General features: G+C 32.6%; 2 protein-coding genes across 3 annotated transcripts; one reads left to right on the top strand and one right to left on the bottom strand.

Annotated features, from left to right (window-relative positions):
• Window positions 1-4,180: 4,180 nt before the first annotated feature.
• On the bottom strand, window positions 4,181-4,896 carry LOC139842744 (uncharacterized). Its single transcript, XM_071832852.1, has 3 exons — window positions 4,842-4,896; window positions 4,452-4,698; window positions 4,181-4,302 (listed from the first exon to the last, which is right to left on the bottom strand). Exons 1-3 carry the CDS (start codon window positions 4,894-4,896, stop codon window positions 4,257-4,259), a joined length of 348 nt encoding a protein of 115 aa, XP_071688953.1. The 3' UTR covers window positions 4,181-4,256.
• Window positions 4,897-5,834: 938 nt separating this feature from the next.
• On the top strand, window positions 5,835-9,232 carry LOC139845323 (nucleobase-ascorbate transporter 4-like). Of its 2 annotated transcripts, XM_071835578.1 has the most exons (14): window positions 5,835-5,928; window positions 6,029-6,126; window positions 6,230-6,406; window positions 6,590-6,690; window positions 6,831-6,906; window positions 7,301-7,360; window positions 7,505-7,683; window positions 7,783-7,879; window positions 7,956-8,042; window positions 8,135-8,193; window positions 8,296-8,387; window positions 8,468-8,545; window positions 8,727-8,887; window positions 8,994-9,232. In XM_071835578.1, exons 1-14 carry the CDS (start codon window positions 5,835-5,837, stop codon window positions 9,210-9,212), a joined length of 1,578 nt encoding a protein of 525 aa, XP_071691679.1. In that variant the 3' UTR covers window positions 9,213-9,232. The 2 variants fall into 2 exon arrangements, with proteins under 2 accessions (XP_071691679.1, XP_071691681.1); XM_071835580.1 differs by lacking the exon at window positions 8,468-8,545.
• The last annotated feature ends 11,857 nt before the right edge of the window (window positions 9,233-21,089 follow it).

Raw genomic sequence — 21,089 nt, 5'->3', positions numbered from 1 at the left:
TATATATATATATATATATATATATATATATATATATATAATTAGGTGTATAAATATTACTTGTAAATATATAAATAATCTATTTGTTTAAGAATAGATAATATATTATTTTAGTAGTTAAACTTACTATTTAAAACGGTTTATATATAGAAAGAGAACATATTAAAATTAAATACATTCGAGCTTAATTAGTAAACGTCAGTAATACTCGGTTGACATTTCGTTAGCATTCATATAGATTTAATATAAGTTTATAATGGATTAAAATAAAAGTTGAACTGTAAATCGATTACGAAGCTTTTAGATTTGTTAAAAGTATTTTTACCTTTTTAAGTTTAAATATTAGTACTCCGTACATATAAATTGGAACAGAAAATAAATAATTATCGAACCTTTTTGATCAGGTTTCAAACAGTTAATGAGTGAAATAATTAAATATATTTAATATAAAAATATGAGATTTTTCGGAAAACTTTTATACGTTAACTGTTTAGCAATGGACACGATATAGTCAACCGTGATATAGTGTCGGCAGAGTAAAGTCTAAACAGTCCGTGAATTATTAAGGGTTACTGTTTTCTTTTCTTATCTACCTAACTAAACTATATCTCTTATATGTATACAAACACATTGCATATACATTAATTAGAGATCACATTTAGCAAATCTTCTTCTTCATCATCACTTTAGCCACCACCACTCACCACCCTTGATCACCACCGGTTACCACCATGAGCACCACCACCACAACCAACCACGGCCGGCCACCACAGCCACCATCGCTGTAAACAATTACGAACCATCACCTCCACTTCAAACCACCGCTAACCACCATCACTATGAAACCTTCGCCATCAATACACCTCCACGACAACCACTTTATCTCCATTTTTTGTTAACTATGTACACAAAGGATTCGTAAACCATCATTATTTATATGTTCTTTTCATGAATCAACCCACATCGAGCACCTATCGAAAACTTGTTATTGTTATTCGCTGTAAGTTCCATTAACGTTTCTGTTAAGAGATAAAACGAGAAGATGATGAATAGTGAATGAGATGATTATTAAGATTAAAGGTGAAGCGAAGTGACTATAACGATGATGAATATTGAAAGTGATAATCGAATGTAGTGACGAATGAAGATGACGAGTATAAGAATGAGGATGATGAGCATGTCGATGATGAGTGATGTTACAGTGGTACACGATGTAGGATGATGATTATAAAATGATAATCATAATTAACGTAATAGATATGATGATGATGATAGTTTAAGCACGATGATGATGAGGAAGTTATGATAATCACGATGATATCAATGATAATATTTGGATGATTATGATATGATTATAATTATGTCATGATTATGATTATGTATGATTATAATTATGATATGATTATGATTATGTTATGATAATGGAAATGATTAAGTGATAATTAATATGTTGAGGAAGAAGAAGACAGCCTAAAAATGGTTAAGAGGATTTAATCCAAGAATTTAAAACACAAAGATTCAAGCAGAGCAATGGTTTCTAGTGTGTTGTCTTGAACGAGAGGTCTTGAGTTCGATCCCTGCCTGCTGCATTTTTTTCTCCTTTTTTATTAAACATCAATCCAAATGACTCCCTGTGGGCCGAGTTCCAGATTCCTGTTGGGCTTGTATTTGATGTTGGGCCGTAATGTTTGGTGTTGGGCCGTAATATTTGATGTTGGGCCGTAATATTTGCTGTTGGGCCGAGATGAAAACTAATGGGTTAAATAAATCAAAATCCGATATTAATTAGGAAAAATAGAATTGGAGCCATGGTTAAGGGGTGTTATGGGTGAGCGAGAGATCTCGGGTTCGAGTCCCGTTTGAAGCATCTCTTTTTAGGAGGGTATACTCTTTTGTTCATATTTCCATTATTATTATGATTATTATTATTGTTATTATTATTATTATTATTGTTATTGTTAGTATTATAATTATTATTAGTAATAATATCATATTTATATTTATAAGTATTGGAAATGTTATTAACATTAGTATTTTCATAAGTATTGTTAATATTAGTATCATTAATTATTAATATCAATACAACTATTATTATGATTATGATTAGGATTACTATTATTAGTGTTATTATGAAAATAATACAAACTATTATTATTACGATTAATATTAGTATTAGTATCATCGTAGACTTATTATCATTATTAACAAAAGTATTATTATTAAGATTATCATTAGTAATAAAATTTGTTATAATAATTATTATTAAGTATCATGTATTATTATCAAAATTACTATTTTCATTATTATTATTAATAAACTTTTCATTTATTAAAAACTACTGTTATTATCATTATTACAAGATTTATCATTTAAAACTACCATTAATATTATTATTATTAATAAAATCATTAATATTATTATCATTATTATTAACACTAGTATTAGCATCATCTTTATTTTAAATACTACTAATATTATTTTAATATTAATATAATTACTATTTTAACAAACAAATGAAATATATATATATATATATATATATATATATATATATATATATATATATATATATATATATATATATATATATATATATATATATATATATATATATATATATATATATAAAATATTTGATACATATAACATAACAAAAATTATATTGTATATAGTAAATATGAAATATATAAATTAATAATATAAAAATTATATCACTAATAATAACATATATAATTGTTCTATTATAAGTATATGTTTTAATATATATATAAATGATACAGGTTCGTGAATTCGAGGCCAACCCTGCATTGTTCAGTTCCGTCGTATGCATATTTTACTACAAATATCGTATTGTGAGTTCATTTGCTCCCTTTTACTCTTTATATTTTTGAGACTGAGAATACATGCGCTGTTTTTTACAACTGCTTTATTAAATGCTTTTGAAGTATATTTTAAACTGTGAATACATGAAATGCTTCTATAAATGTTTGACGAGATAGACACAAGTAAAACATTCCTCGAATGAATTATGTGGAAATGATAATTGTCACCATTGAATTATGTGGACATGATAATTGCCACCATTGAATTATGTGGACTTGATAATTGCCACCATTGAATTATGTGGACATTATAATTGCCACCAGTTGATGTGAATGTTATATATCGAGAGAATGATTTTATACACAAGTTATGTGTATGTTATTTTTTTGTGCACAAGATATGTGTACGGTTACTATGATTTATGAAAATGGTTTCGTACACGAGAAAGATGTACTGTATTTAAAAGATATCGCATGTACATTACAGGTGGGTATAGGATTCGGGCCCATTTGTCCCATGCAGCATTTAAATCTTGTGGTCTATCAAAATGATGAATTTTATTATTTTATGATAAACCTATGAACTCACCAACCTTTTGGTTGACATTTGAAAGCATGTTTATTCTCAGGTATGAAAGAAACCTTTCGCTGTGCATTTGCTCATGTTAATGATATTACATGGAGTCGTTTATGGCATATAGAAGTCAGTTCATCGCGATGGTATCAGATGTTATTGTATTCGTTCAGGAAGATTTTGGACGGGGTATGACAATAAAACAACTCTTTAAACGTCAAACTAAACATAAATTATCTAAAATATGAAATTTATGTAAAATGGTTACCTTTTAGTGGAATTTGCTCATAAATAAAAAAATAGCAAACAAAAAATAATGAAAATATAAAAATAAAAACTAATAATTAAATAAAAATAATAATAATAAAAAATAAAAATCTAAAAATATACACTAAAAGGTTTGTATAACTTTTAGCAATTTAATATTTCATAATTTCTACATGTTTTTTTCAAAATCTACATCAAGTAGCTTAATATTGCAGAACTTATATTTTCAATAAGCTACTATAGGCTTCTAAAATTTGATATGCCAAACAAGCTTTATAGTTGGAACTTAAAAAAAAAAATATATTTAAGCTCTCATAAACTTCTACAATCTTGTTATCCAAACACACCATTAGCGTATGTCATCGCCGTGAAAACTATATGTTGCTCATTCCAACTATTCTACAGTGACATTAGATTGTATCTTGAAACAAATTTACTTTGGAATACATAATTAAGATAAGCTACAGAGTAAATATATTGCTATTATTTGTAAGTTCAAGTTATTTTTTCTATTACAAGATGAAATAAATAGATATGGAACCAATGGAAACAAATAAATACGATTTAGGAGCTAACGAAACTTCTTTGCCGATTCAAAAACATGCATCCAAAAGACAGCAACAACACAATGCAGCTAAACTGCACAAATATACATCACAACATCATTAACAACACAACCACATTTCGAGCTAGCAATTAATCATGTAATCATAAAAAATCACAGTATGTAACGCTTATTGAGAAATCACAAAATAGATCTAAGGCAGAAATGAAACGACAATAATTACCAGCCTTCCATGAAACCAGTGTTTTGTGGTTGAGGTTGAGGAGGAGGAACATAATGAAAGTAACCTTGAGGTGGATACCCATACCCTTGTGGCGGGTATCCTTGTGGTGGGTAACCTTGAGGTGGATACCCGTGCGGATACCCTTGTGGTGGGTATCCGGGTGGCGGGTATCCTTGAGGTGGATATCCGGCGGGCGGGTACCCTTGCGCTGGGTAAGCGTCTTTAGATTGTTCTTCTACCGGATAACCTATAATTAAATAAAGTTAGATGATTGATCTTAGATCTTTAATTACATCATTAGTAATTTTCATTTTATCGAAAAATTAAGAACGTATAATTCAAGATCGGATGTAAAATACAATTATACAAAACAAAAATGAAGGAAGGAACCTTGGGGTGGGGGAGCAGCTACGGGAGGCTGGTTTTGGTTGTTGTTATGGCTCATGATGACGATGAATGGACGATGAATTTTTTAAAAAATGGTTGGTGTTTTATTTTTGTGGCTGTTTTTTATTTATTTATTATTGAGTGTATTATAGGAACATTCTACCTATTTTGGGGGTTGGTAGTTAAAAATGTTTGTAAATTTCGATCGGATTTCATCCATAATTAGTCCAAAGTCCATTTTAATTATATCCAATTAGCACCCAACTAATTATGAAAAGTTTAGCCTCGAAGGCATCATGGTGTAGATGATAAATCGGATTTATTAGTGATTGATTAGGAAATATAATATTATTTCAGTTAATTTAGGAGTTGATTTGATCTCTGTATGAAGGGATCATACTATCTTGATATGTAACTTCAATGGAAAAGTTTAGTTTTCAAAGGCGAGAAGATGATTTCGGCTAATTAGTTCCTAAAACAAGTTTAATTATTTATTTGAAATAAAAATTTAAGTTAAATATTATAGAATATATATACTATAGAATAGAATAGGAAGATGATGGTAGATGTGACCAAGATATGTAAAGAAATCAAATAATTAATGATTTGCTAATTTCAAGTCCTAGAATTATATTCCTGGTGTTAGAAATAATTATTTGTTTGATAACCTAATGTTTTACTATGAGAGCTGAAGGTCATATATTGTTGGTGAAATTAGGTTGTTATCTAAGCACAAAAATCCATCCTAACTTCAACCACACCACCACTGATTTAAGATCAAAAGTTATCGCTACATTTTCAAATTACCTCAAATTCATTTCTTCTAACATTTTCAACATTATGCTCACACTCAATAAATTCTTCTCTTTCATGTCATAATACTCGTTTAATACATCAGTGTAGCACGTCTGCGTCGTGAACAACTTAAGGCTCCACGTCACATCTTTCTTTGGTCATACTCAAATTAGAGTAAAAACACACACGTTCGTCGACAAAATGACTGCGCCTAAAGATGACAAGTTTGTTCCACATCCAGTGAAAGAACAGTTTCCAGGAGTCGAATTTTGTGTCAACAGTAACCCGCCATGGGGTACGTTTTATTTTTATTCGTAGTAACTTGAAACTATTTATTTGAAGCGCATGCACCTATATGTAGTCTTTGGTTTACATTTGGATTTAACATTATGTAGCCGAAGCCGCCATTCTTGCTTTTCAACATTATCTCGTGATGTTGGGGACCATAGTTCTTATATCTTCCATAATAGTTCCAACAATGGGTGGGAGCCATGTAAGATTTCAAATTTCAGTTAGTTTGTAACTAACATTAAAAAAAAAAAAAAAAACTAAAATTTTTGAAGTTATATGTAGTAAAGGTATCATATATTATGTAGGTTGAGAAAGCTTATATGATACAAACAATGTTATTTGTTGCTGGAGTGAACACATTGTTACAGACATTGTTCGGGACGCGGCTTCCAGTTGTGATTGGAGGATCATTTCGATTCGTCACTCCTATGCTCTACATTGCTTTACAAAGTCGTTACGGTTTCTTCATTGATCCTGTTCTTGTATGTTCCTACACTAGTACTTAACTTTAATATCAATTTGTTTGAGCAATAAGTACCAAAACAGTGACTTTAAAATGTGTATCAGTTGTGGATTGATGTTTCATAACTAAAGTTTTGATGATGATTCAAGTGTTAATAATTATTGATTTACAAGTTATGATAAAAGTAAGGTTATTTGTGTAGAGGTTTCATCATACAATGAGGGCAATGCAAGGAGCACTTATGATATCTTCAATTCTTCCCATCTTACTTGGATTTCTTGGTATCTGGAGGATTGTTGTCAGGTCTGTTTGTTTATTTATTTATAAACATAAGTAATGATATATTAAATCTTTTCGTCTTTATGGTTATATGGAGTACACATTGGCAAGCATTATTCCAAGACTAACAACACAAGAATGCTACTGATGTGTGTTTCGTGCAGGTTTTTAAGCCCTTTATCTGCCGTTCCTTTGGTGACCCTCGTTGGACTTGGTCTCTATGCACAAGGATTTCCGCTCGTAAGTAAAACTATTCCATTACTTTGTCTATGTTGTAAGTTGTTTATTATATCTAATTTGAAACTGCAAGCTCTATAATTAGGTGTGTTCATGAATTACATGATTCCCATTTCAATTCTGAGAAACATGACCTGTTGATAATCGTTAACGTCATTTTTTTTTTTAAAAAAAAAAATTAATTCTTTTTGGCCACTGATATGGAGGAAATATTTTATAAATTTCGATTCAGTTTACAACTAATTGTATGATCTTTGCAACTTCTACAAGTAGACTATGGGATCGAATATGGTGTATATACATGGATTAATGTCTTTTTCTCTTGAGATAGATTGACTAATTGACTATTTAAGATATAAACCATTATTGTTGGATTTGTTACGTGATATTTTCGCAGTTGGCAGAATGTGTTGAGATTGGGCTTCCCGAGTTAATTCTACTAGTTCTATTTTCCCAGGTGAGCATATTTCATACTTAAAAAAAAAAAAAAAAAAAAAAAAACAAACTTAGTTGCTAACTGTAGTAGGACAAGAATCAATTGAACGGTTAGTTGCATTTAAAAGCTTAAAATTGATCAACCTACTCTAATTTTGATTTGCAGTATGTCCCTTATTGGTGGAAATCAAAATGGATTGATCGGTTTGCAGTCCTTATTTCTGTAGTAACTGTATGGGCATACGCAGCCCTTCTTACAGCAGCCGGTGCATATAACAATAGACCACTTAATACTCAATTCAGCTGCCGTGTAGATCGCTCTGGCCTTGTAAGCAGTGCTGAATGGTTAGCCACTTCATCTTTCATACCCGATTTTACTTTATGCAAGAACTACTTAATAACATTCATTATATTGTTTCGCTTTATTAAATTCTGTTGTTGCAGGATAAGGTTTCCTTATCCATTACAATGGGGTCAACCCACTCTTCATGCTGGAGATACTTTCGTAATGCTAGCAGCTGTTTTCGTCTCTCTTGTTGAGGTCTGTCATCTGTGTATTAACTGAAATTGAAGGTACCATGTTGCAAAAAAAAAGCTAAGTATATTTCGTTATGCAGTCGACAGGCACGTTTATTGCAGCTGCAAGATTTGGAAGTGCAACACATATACCATCTTCTGTTATAAGTCGGGGAGCGGCTTGGCTGGTGAGAAGTGATCACATTATTATTATTATTATTATTCCTAAACAATGTTATGTCCCAAACACATATAATCTTTTGACAACAATATCTTATAGGGAATTGGTATTTTGTTGGACGGATTATGGGGTACAGGAACCGGCTCAACTGCATCAGTGTATATATAACATCAACTTAAACGCATTTATTTATTTAATAAATCACATTTTTTCTTAGCATTTTATGATTTTTTTTGTTTTTTTTTGGTGTTTGTGTTTAGTGAAAATGTAGGTCTACTTGCAGTAACTAAAGTGGGAAGCAGAAGAGTAGTTCAAATGTCTGCAGGTTTTATGTTCTTTTTTGCCATCTTAGGTATGCTTTGATCCCAGTATTTTATAGCAATTCAGTTACCAAAATCCATTAGTTTACTGATAATTTACTGGTCTAAATAGGGAAATTCGGAGCGATTGTAGCTTCTATACCTTTGCCAATCGTTGGAGCGCTATATTGTGTCTTGTTTGCCTATATGTGTAAGTGTAATTGATGTCGTAATCCGCACATTATTTTGACTCAATGTCTGAATGTGCCCGACCCGCTCATCTTGACACCTATAGCAGATAACAAAAGTAAATAGTTATGTGAGAGTTTAATGATTTGTAATTAGTCATTTTTAATTTAAAGACAAGTAATTTATATTTGGTGATTAAACAGCTTCTGCTGGTCTAGGATTACTTCAATACTGCAATCTTAACAGCTACAGAACAAAGTTCATACTCGGTTTCTCGCTCTTCATGGGTCTTTCTGTCCCACAATATTTCAACAGATACGTTATAACAACTGGGGAAGGCCCTGTTCGCAGTAGATCCATATGGGTACTTATCAATATTCTCCACAACCATATTTTTATTTTAAAAAAAGAATCCCTTTTTATATACACTTCAAGAACTAAACTTGTATATTGTATGATGATATATGCAGTTCAATGACATGTTGCTGGTGTTATTCACATCTCCGGCGACAGTAGCAGCAATTGTTAGCATGTTTCTTGATCGAACTCTTGGTTATAACCACAAAGATGTTAGGAAAGATGGTGGAAGACATTGGTGGGGAAAGTTTAAGTACTTCGAACGCGATGCAAGAAGTGCAGAATTCTATTCACTTCCTTATGGTCTCTCTAAGTATTTCCCATCTGTTTAATGGTTTCTGTTCTTATTGAGGAAGGCATTTTAGCAGATATTCATACTTGTATTCTTGTGAATATAATGACTCTACTCGTGTCTTTATATCAATAATGTATCTATTCCTTTTAAACAATCTTTTTTCTTCCTAAAAACGATAATATAATAAATGGATTAAAAAATCAACAAGGTACAAATCGTGACAACGGGAATAAGAAAACTAGCCTAATCGACTAACATAAAACACTAGTGAACAAACACCAATAAGGTGCACAAAGATTAAAAAGGCTAGAACCAATTGACCAAAGCTACAATTAAAACCCACAATACCAGCTAGACCGAAACCATTTCCAACGAAACACATCGGGTCGTCGAGAGTCGGGAGAACGTCAAAGACCGCCAAATCCGTTGAAAATCAAAACACCACCCAATGCTAGTCTTCACGAGCCTCCATAAAGAGGATCACATATGATAAAAAACAGCCATATCGCTGGAGCTGAAACCAGATCTCCAACTGTGAGATCGTCATCTGGTACAACCCATAAGACATCACCAAAAAGAGGAACTCTACGAGACAATACCACGGCAATGAGCTCCATCCGAGAACCAGGACCGACCATCAAACACTAACATACTCGCCAACAAATTCGGTAGTCAATGGCGAGTCTACATTGATAGCTATGGGGTCCTTGCATTCCACTATTTTTTTTAATTTCTTTTCACAAAATATTACTAAAATTTAATAGGACACCACTAAATTGAAGATAAGAGCCCATATATTTTAGAACTTGGTGTTTTTTTTTAAGTAAATAACCATATTTTAGGGGAAAATTTACAAAGTACCACTCACATTGTATAGGACCCCTTTGAGTTTTAATTCAAGAATCACCACTACCAGCAGTCACCACCAACTTGTTGGTGGAACCATCAGATCCATCAGTGTGAGTGTGGCAACTAAAGTTACCTTGACCATAGACAACTAGCAACCACCACCAACTAGGCGGAAAGTCACCATAATCCTCCGGTCAGAGCAAATTTTGGCGAACTCAGAATTCCAAAATAAGCAAGAGAAAATCCCCAAATTGGAGACAAACCGGTAACCACCACCAACTGGGTGGAAAGTCACCAAAAACCGTCGGGCGGTCGAAATCATGCACCAGAAGGAGAGCGAAAAATGAAAGAGAACGCGAGAAACGAATGAATGAGGAGGCCAGAAGGAAAGCAACGAATGAGGAAACAAAGAAATGAAAATAAACGGACCACTGACAAGGTGACGGTGGCCAGAATAAACAGAAACGACGAAAAAAATACAGGAAGAACACAACTTACAATTAGGTCTCCGGACCACCGCAAGAGGACCACTTAAACCACCCTAGGGAAAAGGATAAATGGATGTTGCTGGAAGAACATGGATGCGACGTTCACATAAGTGGGGTTACTTTTTTTTTTTCTAGAGGACTTCTCCGTTGGTCCTTTGGTTTATACCCATTTTGCGTGCGACGTCCATATCGTTTGGTGCTCTGGTGGTCTTCTATCAATCCGCCGTTAAAAAACAATGCGTTAAACTTTAACATGTGCATTGCATTTAAGGGTATAAACTAGGGGTGTTCATCGGTGCGGTTTTTAGTTTTTCGGTTTATTCGTTTTGATTTTTTCAGTTTTAAAATTTATAAAATCAAAACCGAAACCAAATTTAAATATCAAAACCGAAACCAAAACCGAACCGAAAACCGAATTTGATTTCGGTTTGGTTTCGGTTAAAACCGATAATCACTAAAATAAAAAACCTAACCAGCATAATTACTTACATATAAATTAGGAATAAAGGTTGAGGAATTAATTTAAATGCACATGATATATAACATCTTAATTGTTTAATAAAAATAAAATAATACATCAAGTAGTCTATACATAGAAATAAAATAATACATCAAATATAATATAAATATAAATAGTATAAATATAGATATGTTATTAATTTGAATTCGGTTTTTAATTCGGTTTTTGGTTACCCGAATTTAAAATTTTCAAAACCAAAAACCAAATCGAAAACCGAATTACGAATTCGGTTTCAGTTTCGATCGATCCGAAAACCGTTTAAAAAATTTGGTTTGGATTTTTTTGTTTGGATTCGATTCGATATTTAGTTTATTCGGTTTGAAACCAAATGATGCACACCCTATAAACGTCGTTATCCTTCGCTTGTCCTTTTAACTCTCTAGTTCTTCTTCGCTTGTCCTTTTAACTCTCTAGTTCTTCATCCATCCCCAAAATGATGAACCCTAAATTCATACCTATCAAAATCATTCACTCACAATAATCATAAACCAATATGAACTTGGAGTGAACCCTGAGTCCACATCCTATTCGTAGAACACAAAACCGCATAAATCCACACACATAAATTGTGTTCGTATTACACCACACAAAATTACAAAAAGATTGTCGGTTCAAAAACTAAACAAATTAATGATATGTTGTTCCGAATTCACAATTGAATTGGAGAACAACTAGCCAACAATCAGGAATCCAAATAGAAGAACAGATTCTGAAATGTGAAAGCTAGGGTTTATTTGACTAAAGTCAAGATTAGAGAAATTGAGAAAGAATGTTTACAATCGTAAATTGAAAGCTAAATTCACCACAGACTAGCTATACACTACTTATACAGTGATCAATTGCAACAATACTGAACTAATTCCTAACTAATTCTTGTTAATGGTTTGAACAGGTGCGTTGGCGCCTAAAAGTAGTTGCAGTTGGCTGAGGTTGACTTCATTGGTTCACCAAGATGCCATGTGCCGGTCACGTGATCACTTTTGAATTAATATCACCTGCTTCTCACGTGTTTTTGTAAATGATTCATATCATTACCCCCTTCTCAAAAACATCCTTGACCACAAGGATGAGTGGAATTCAAATCAAAATTAGGGTACCGTTGAAGGAGATCTTCAGCCAATTCCCACGTAGCATCATCCTCTGTTCCATTTTGCTACTGCACAAGCATATATACCCCAACTCCATTGTTTTTCTTTACCATCTTTCGAGCTAGCACTTTGGATGGAATAGTAGCTAATAACCTATTTGGATCCAACCTAGGCATAATGGGATTAACCACCGGAACAGGTCCCTTGTGTAACTTGAGCTGAGAAACATGAAATACGGGATGGATTTGGGCTGATGCAGGTAATTGCAGCTTGTAGGCCACTAATCCAATCTTAGCTATCACTTCAAATGGGCCATAGTATTTTGGTGACAATTTGTGGTGTTTATGCCCTCGCACAGTCAATTGCCTATAAGGTTGTAATTTCACATACACCCAATCCTTCAATTGAAAGGACCTATCACTTCTATACTTGTCTGCTTGGTTCTTCATCCTATCTTTTGCTCGTTTAAGGTAAAAAGTTAACACTTTTAAAGCCTCCTCTCTAGCCAAGAGTGACCTGTCAATATCTTCCACTTGGCTATCTCCTTTAGTGTACAAAATTGGAATGGGTGGTGTTTGACCATAGAGAATCTCATAAGGTGTGGCTGTAACAGAAGTGTGGTAGTTGGTGTTGTACCAGTACTCAGCTAAAGGTAGCCATTTGCTCCAATCTTGTGGCCTATCTCCAGTCATGCATCGAAGATAACACTCCAAACATCTGTTAACCACTTCAATCTGCCCATCAGATTGTGGGTGATCTGTAGACATCTACAGCTTAACCCTTAACACTTTGAACAGTTGTTGCCAAGATAAGCTCAAAAAGACCTTGTCTCTATCAGATACAATGCTCTTTTGTAGGCCATGTAGCTTGTAAATGTTATTCATGAATTGTTCTGCTACTTGAGATGCAGTAAAAGGGTGGGACATGACCATGAAATGCGCATATTTACTGAACCTGTCAACCACCACAAATATGACAGTTTTACCACTTGAGTTAGGTAACCCTTTAACAAAATCCATGGAAATATCATTCCATACCCTAGTTGGGATTGGAATTGGTTGTAATAACCCTAGTGAAGCATCCAAATCTGGTTTGAAAATTTGACAAATTGAGCATTCTCTTATAAATTGCTTGACTTGTCTCCTTAACTTCTTCCAATAAAGACCAATGGTTATCCTTTGGATAGTAGCATTGACTCCTGAATGCCCACCTTGTGAATCACAGTGATAGTGTTCAATTAATTCTCTCCTTAATTCAGTATTTGCTCCTACTACCATTTTACCCTTCCTCTTAAGCACTTTACCTTCCCAACTGTAGTGTTTAGAACATGAAGGATCACTCTGCAGTTTAGCAATTAGTTACTGCAGATCAATGTATTGTGCCACACTATCTTTAATTCTTTGAGGTAAGTCAAGAGTGATAGTGGTGAGAAGCATTTGAAACAGTTGTCCACTACTTTGCAGTCTAGAAAAAGAATCTGCAGCTGCGTTATCCACTTCTTTATTGTACAGTATCTCATAGTCATACCCTAACAACTTGGGTAACCATTTCATTTGGGTTGGTGTTGACATCCTTTGGTCCATCAAATACTTAAGACTAATGTGATCAATTTTGATTTTAAAATGCCTATTCAATAGGTATCTTCTCAATTTCTCTAAAGCATATATCACAACAATGAATTCTTTCTCATAGGTGGATAGCACTTGATGTCTAGGAGCCAAAGTTTTGCTTAAGTATGCTATTGGATGTCAATATTGCTCCAGTACAGCTCCAATGCCCACCTCAAAAGCATCTGTTTCTACTGTAAATTCCTTTGAGAAGTTTGGCAGCTACAATACTGGTGATTGTACCATTGCAAGTTTCAATGCTTCAAAAGCTTGTGTAGTTTGCTCATTCCAACTGAACCCATATTTCTTAAGTAGTTTAGTCAAATGTGACAACCCGAAAATTTCTGACCAAATTTAAACTTAATCTTTGTATGATTAACGTTTTCGACACGATAAGCAAAGTCTATAAAACTGAATCTCAAAATTCTTGAACTATTCAAATACCCTTCGTTTGTTCTCGACAGTTCGCGAACAATTATATGTAAATAGATACATATATATACTATAACTTGTAAGCGTAACAAGATATTAATTGTATGATACCGTACATTAAACTTCTTGGTTTAAATATCTATTTGAATATATATGATAAGTTGGAATATTAATTGTATGAATAACTTGCGACGTGTACTTAAAACGTGTTTATGAATATTGAATATATATTATCTTGGTTATAAAACGTTTGATAATACTATTATATTAGTAAATAACAAGACAATGATTTATAGAAGCAAATGACCAAAACAATCAAATGTATAAGTTATATTTCGAGTGATATATTTTATTGATAGTTTAAGTCTATATTTTGTCAAAGGTACGAGTCACGAAACATAAAGTGCAAGTTTCCTAAGCATACGAAAATGCGTTCGAGAAACCGGAACCGGGACGTAAGTCGAGCGTCAACGTACAAGTCATCGAAACCAAAATTTCAAGTTAACTAGGCACGAGAATATAATATAATATATGATTAATTAATATAAATTATATATATATATATTATATAATTATTATATTATGTCGACGAGCTAGATTACAAACTTGATCATGAGCTGGAAAGGGGTACTCCGCGATCGCGGAGCCCTCACACACACAAACATCACAATCGCGGAGCTGGGTGACACAAAAGTGGCCAAATGAGCCATGCGATTGCATGAATATAACATATAAACCCCATGCGATCGCATGGGGACTGATTTCAGGAAAAGTGTATAAATAAAGCTCGAGTTTTGCTTCTGCACACACACCTCTCTCTCGATATCCTCTGTATTATAATTATATTATTATTATTATTATTATTATTATTATTATTATTATTATTATTATTATTATTATTATTATTATTATTATTATTATTCTTATTATTCTTATTATTATTATTATTCTTATTATTATTATTATTATTATTATTATTATTATTATTATTATTATTATTATTATTATTATTATTATTATTATTATTATTATTATTATTATTATTATTATTATTATTATTATTAAAGATTAAGATTATTATTATTAATCTTATTATTATCATTAGTAGTATTATACATAAAATACTACGACGAGGTCTTGAGCGTGTCACTTTCAAAATGGGTTTTCGAGCGGGATAAAGCTAAGGAAACTATGGGTTATAGCTATGGAGGTTATGGGTAATGTTCGTGGGTAATATTCGCAAGTCAAACCTAGTGTGTATCATCTTTGTTGCGTCTACGTACTTTCCTGCAATATTGAATCACAATATTGAAACGTGAGCATTCATATTTTATCTTTTATATATTAATAGTGTGTGATGACCCGGAAAATTCTGGCCAAATTTAAACTTAATCTTGTATGATTAACGTTTCCGACACGATAAACAAAGTCTATGAAGTTAAATCTCAAAATTTTGAACTGTTCAATTAACCTTCAATTGTTCTCAACGAAACGCGAACAATTATATATATATACATATACTATAACTTGAAAATGTAACAAAGTGTTGAGGATATGATACTGTGTACTAAACTTATTGGTTTGATTATCTGATTGATATATTTAACTACAGAGTTAAAGATTATGCCAAATGATTCTAGTAAAAGATATTTACTGAGTCTCTTAAGAATTATGATATTATTACCTGTCTATATTGAGAGGTCCACGTTGATTTGAGAAATCATTCATTTTTAACGGTATTCGGAATAAATGGTGAATTATTTGTTTAAATAACGTAATTTGGACACATACAATAATAAGGAATATTAACTGATAAGAATTAATTATATGAATAACTTGCGATACGTATTTTAAAACGTATTTATAAATATTGAGAATAGATATTAACTTGGTTATGAAACGTTTGATAAATACTATTATATTAGTAAATAACGAGACAATGATTTATAGAAGTAAATGACCAAAATACTCGAAAGTTTAAGATATACTTTGGGTGGTATAATTTAGGGATAATTTAAGGCTATATTTTGACAAAGGTACGTGTCCCAGAATGTAAATTACAAGTTTTCTCAGCGTACGAAGGGACACTCGAAAAACCGGAACCGGGACATAAGTCGCGTAACATCGTACGACTTATCGGAACAAAAATTACAAGTTAACTATGCATGTGAATTTAATATAATATATAATTAATTATATAAATTAAATATATTATATATATTATTAATAATTATGTCGACAAACAAAAATACAAAAAAATGTGAGCTGGATTTTGGGGCCATGCGATCGCATGAAAAATAGGCATAAAACCCATGCGATCACATGGGGTCAGATTTCAGGAAAAGTTTATAAATTGAATTCGTTTTGCTTCGAGACACACACACACACCCCAATCCATCTATCTCCCTCTGTAATATATATTTATATATTATTATTATTATTATTATTAATTAATTAATTAATATTATAATTAATTTTAATACTATTAGTAGTATTATTATTAATTAATATTATACATAAAATACTACGACGAGGTCATGAGGGTGTCACTTCAAAACAAGTTTTTCGAGCGGGATAAAGCTAAGGAAACTATGGGTTATAGCTATGGAGGTTAGGGGTAATATTCGTGGGTAATATTCACAAGTCAAACCTAGTGTTTATCATCTCCGTTACGTCTACGTACTTTTCTGAAATATTGAATCACAATAATAATACGTAAGCATTTATATTGTATATTTTATAAATTAATTGTGTATCCATGTCTAGTGCTCGAGTATATATATTTATACAGGCTTGTATGCTAAATTTTGTCGTTAAACAGTTTATAATGAATCACGAATTAAATACATATATTATTGGTAAAAGGTATATGATATACATGTTTTTGGAAAGCTGGCGAAAAATCAATAACTTTTCATTTAGAAATCGCGTAATTTCGATGAACGAAACAAAAGATATGGTCAACTGAATTATAATTAACGTTAATTGGAATTGCTTTTGAATCTGTAATTAATATTTAAACAACTTGTTGGTAAGATTGATAAATTGAATTTTTGAATATCACCAACCGAGTAAATGAATCCTTATATAAGGTACGTCTAGTTTTGTTGAACTATTGTCAAAATTGACCTTTCGAAACGACTGTGGATAACTTTTGTATGTCGATCTCGAGCATTAGGATTGTGATACACTATGACCATACCTAGCTTGTTAAACATTTATTGACCAACATATGTTCTCTAGGTTAAGATCTACGGTTATTTGAGTATTCCGAGTTTCGATCACATTTTGGTGAACAACTTTATGTGCTGCTAAGGTGAGTTTCATTTGTTCCCTTTTTAATTACTTTTGCATTCTATATTTTTGGGCTGAGAATACATGCACTTTATTTTAAACGCAATGGATACAAGTACATACTAAATTCTACACTGAGTTTGAACCGAAAATCCCTTAGCTTTGGTAACTAGTAACTGCCAGTTATAAGAACTGGTGGGCGCGAGTAGTTGTATATGGATCCATAGGGCTTGACATCCCCGTCTGTTCCAGGTATAGAAACCCTAGCCTGAACTATAAAACAGACGTATGCTATTTAAGTTTAGTACACGTTGGTTTGCGTGTATTGTACATGTTGGTTGCATGCATGTTAAAACAGGGGTACTTATTATAGACGTTAAAGCTTAGTTACCAGGGTGCTCAATCTTGTAGAAGCTTTTGATAAACGTTTCAGGTGAAACAACTGAAATCTTGTGATCTACCTTTATATACAGATTATACAAAACATTAAAACTATGAACTCACCAACCTTTGTGTTGACACTTGTTAGCATGTTTATTCTCAGGTTCCCTAGAAGTCTTCCGCTGTTTACTTATATGTTAGACAAGCTATGTGCATGGAGTTTTACATGGCATATTTTTTCAAGGAAACGTTGCATTCACCAAATCATCACCATGTATCTTATTTTGACTCCATTGTCAACGGAAGTACTTTTGTAAATTATTATTTACTGTGATTGTCTATATGTAGAAATCATCAGATATCGAAAACCTTTGATTTAAATATTCATTTATGGTGTGCCTTTCCAAAAGAATGCAATATTTACAAAACGTATCATATAGAGGTCAAATACCTCGCAATGAAATCGATGAATGACGTGTTCGTCCATATGGATTTGGAGCGATCGTCACAGTTGGTATCAGAGCGTTGGTCGTAGCGAATCAGGTCTTACATTAATGGGTCTAACTGATAGATGTTAGGATGCATTCGTAAGTCTGGACTTCGACTGTGTCTGCATGTCATAAGTTTTACTTATCATTTCTTGTTGGAAACTACCTGCTTATCATTTCTAGTCAAAGACACGTTTTACTGCATTGATTGTATGAATAATATATAGACAAAATTCGTATCTTAGTGTATCTGCTAATTTATATCTCAGCGTATATGTTACTGTAAACTTTACCTGACAGCTTTCGAAAATTTCCTCCGTAATTTATGGACCCCTTGTATTATATATAGGTATTCTATGTAATTAGAATATCATTCGATATCCAAAAATCAATTTATATCAAAAATCCTTTATCCAAACCGTGTAAGATGAATTCCGCATCTAGTTCGAATTCCTCAGATGCTGACAGCTATTCTGATATGGATTTTCACTCAAACTCCGAAGGTAGTGTAACCGGAATGGATCAACCAATTAGCCATCATCTATTCTGGATGGATTGGGGATGGGTTCGTAGCCTCCTCAATCATTGGAGACAGGAAGAAGGTGATCCCTTCCATCCACCAAATTTCCCTCTTGGCGAAGAACCTGAAGCACTTACCGGCGAACCTGTTCGTAATACCATTTTCTCTCTCATTTCCAGAGTTTCTCGTCACAATTATATACTACATCGAATTTTAGATCTTATTTATCCGCTCGTCGGAACCGATCATCCCGGTATAATAGAAGAAGTCAACGAGTTTCGCGCTCGGGTAGTGACTTTAGAGAATATAGTGCGAAGGTTACAAACACCAGCACCAGCACCAGCAGCATAACCAGTATCACCATCATCAACACCAACATGATCATTACCACCACCAACAATCACATCCGTATCACACGCCTCAACATCACAAACTGTACCTCGGATATCAACATCATACGCACTATAGATACCAAGGAGTACTAACAACAACAAACGATGAAGTATGGATTCATAACTTCATCGGAGAAACATTCTGCGGTGATTATGTAATCTCTAAAGTCATAGAGATTATCTATTATAGCCTTAACCATAAATCAGATAGAGTAGAAACCCTGATCGGAATGGTGTATGATTTACAAGCTAAACTTGTTATACCACAACATCAACAACACCGTCAGCCTCACCAGCACAGTCAGTGCTGTCAACATCGTCAGAATCAGCAGCACCTCTAACATCATAAGATCCGTCAGTTCAAGAATGCACCGTGGAAAATCATTACGAGTCAATAACGCGTATATTCTATCAATGAGTTATGAAATATTAACTCATTCCTTCTGAAGAATTTATATGTATATTTTATATATATAAATTTTTAAAACTATAATAAATCTTTCTGTACTAAGCTATTATGTATGGAACTTAACTACTCAGTTAATTCATAGTAATAATATGCTATGATGTACATTCTTCGTTAGCAACTTAATCATCGTTAACTACAATCTTTGTTTCAAATTCAATGAATTTCATTTCATAATAAATCAAGTGTATTATTCAATAACATGTCTGATTTTACACTTTCATCTTCGGTACCCTCGAAACTTTCTAGACAACATCATTCATACCTTGAAAAGTTAGCGAGAGTACTATGAGCACCAACATCCTTCACTAAGGAATAAGAATAAATAATGAAGTATTGATTTCATTAATACTCCGCAAGATTATGTAATCTTTAATATTTTAGAGATTATTCCTTTCTTAGTCAAGCCAAAAATCAAATGAGCTTAATATGATATTAACTCATTAAATCCGAATTACATTCGAAGAAAATATACATACAGATATTTTCATAAAGACTGTAATGAAAATTCTTTTGTACAAAATATTAATTGTGAAATCTTTAACGGGTAGGTAATACTTGGAAAATATATAAGTTCACAATTAATATGTTACATTGTACATTCTTCAATTTTGATTCAAAAATCATTAACTATACTCACTATCTTCACAACGATATACAATCGTTTTCATACAAGTTTAATTACATATTCTGATATTGATGAATCAGAATCCAAGTCATAACTCTGAACCAGTAACATCATTCTAAGATCTCTACATCTTTCAAAGCTATACTTTGACTTCAAAACTGTGCAAGATCCTTTAGCGTTGTTAATATCGAAAATAATCTTGCCATCCTTTTCAAAGTATCCAGTTTTATCACACTTTCAACTAGTCAACTTTGATTTTTCAGATTAGCCTTATTGTAACCTTGACATATACGTTCTTGTTACTGGGGAACCTTTCATGTTCCACCACATTAGCAGTAAATTTACCAACAATTTCATTTATCCTTGACCTTCCAAAAAATCCTTATACTCATTGAAACCCTATCATGTACTCATCCACATCTAGTAACAATAATGGTCATACGAATTATCGAAAATTAGCAATCAGTATTTTGAAATCTTGCAGCACGTCTACGCCAACAGTTATATGAGTACATATAACGTCTACCTCCCAGACTTACATACTTCGAATGTGAAGTTTCTGAAAAACACCCTGAACTGCGAACTAGTTCTTGAAATGCTGATGAAGCAGCAAAAACTGTAAACGACTTTAACAGTCAAAAGTTTGATGATAAAGAATGGTATGGTGGTAAAGCTGAGAAAAAGAGAAGGTTTAGAACTGGAAAACGGATTGAGCAAAGTATGAAGGAGGCTGTGGATAAATCACAAAGACTGAACCTGCC

The sequence above is a fragment of the Rutidosis leptorrhynchoides genome, chromosome 4, assembly GCF_046630445.1.
Source record: "Rutidosis leptorrhynchoides isolate AG116_Rl617_1_P2 chromosome 4, CSIRO_AGI_Rlap_v1, whole genome shotgun sequence".
NCBI lineage: Eukaryota > Viridiplantae > Streptophyta > Magnoliopsida > Asterales > Asteraceae > Rutidosis > Rutidosis leptorrhynchoides.
This window is presented reverse-complemented; position numbering and strand designations above follow the sequence as displayed.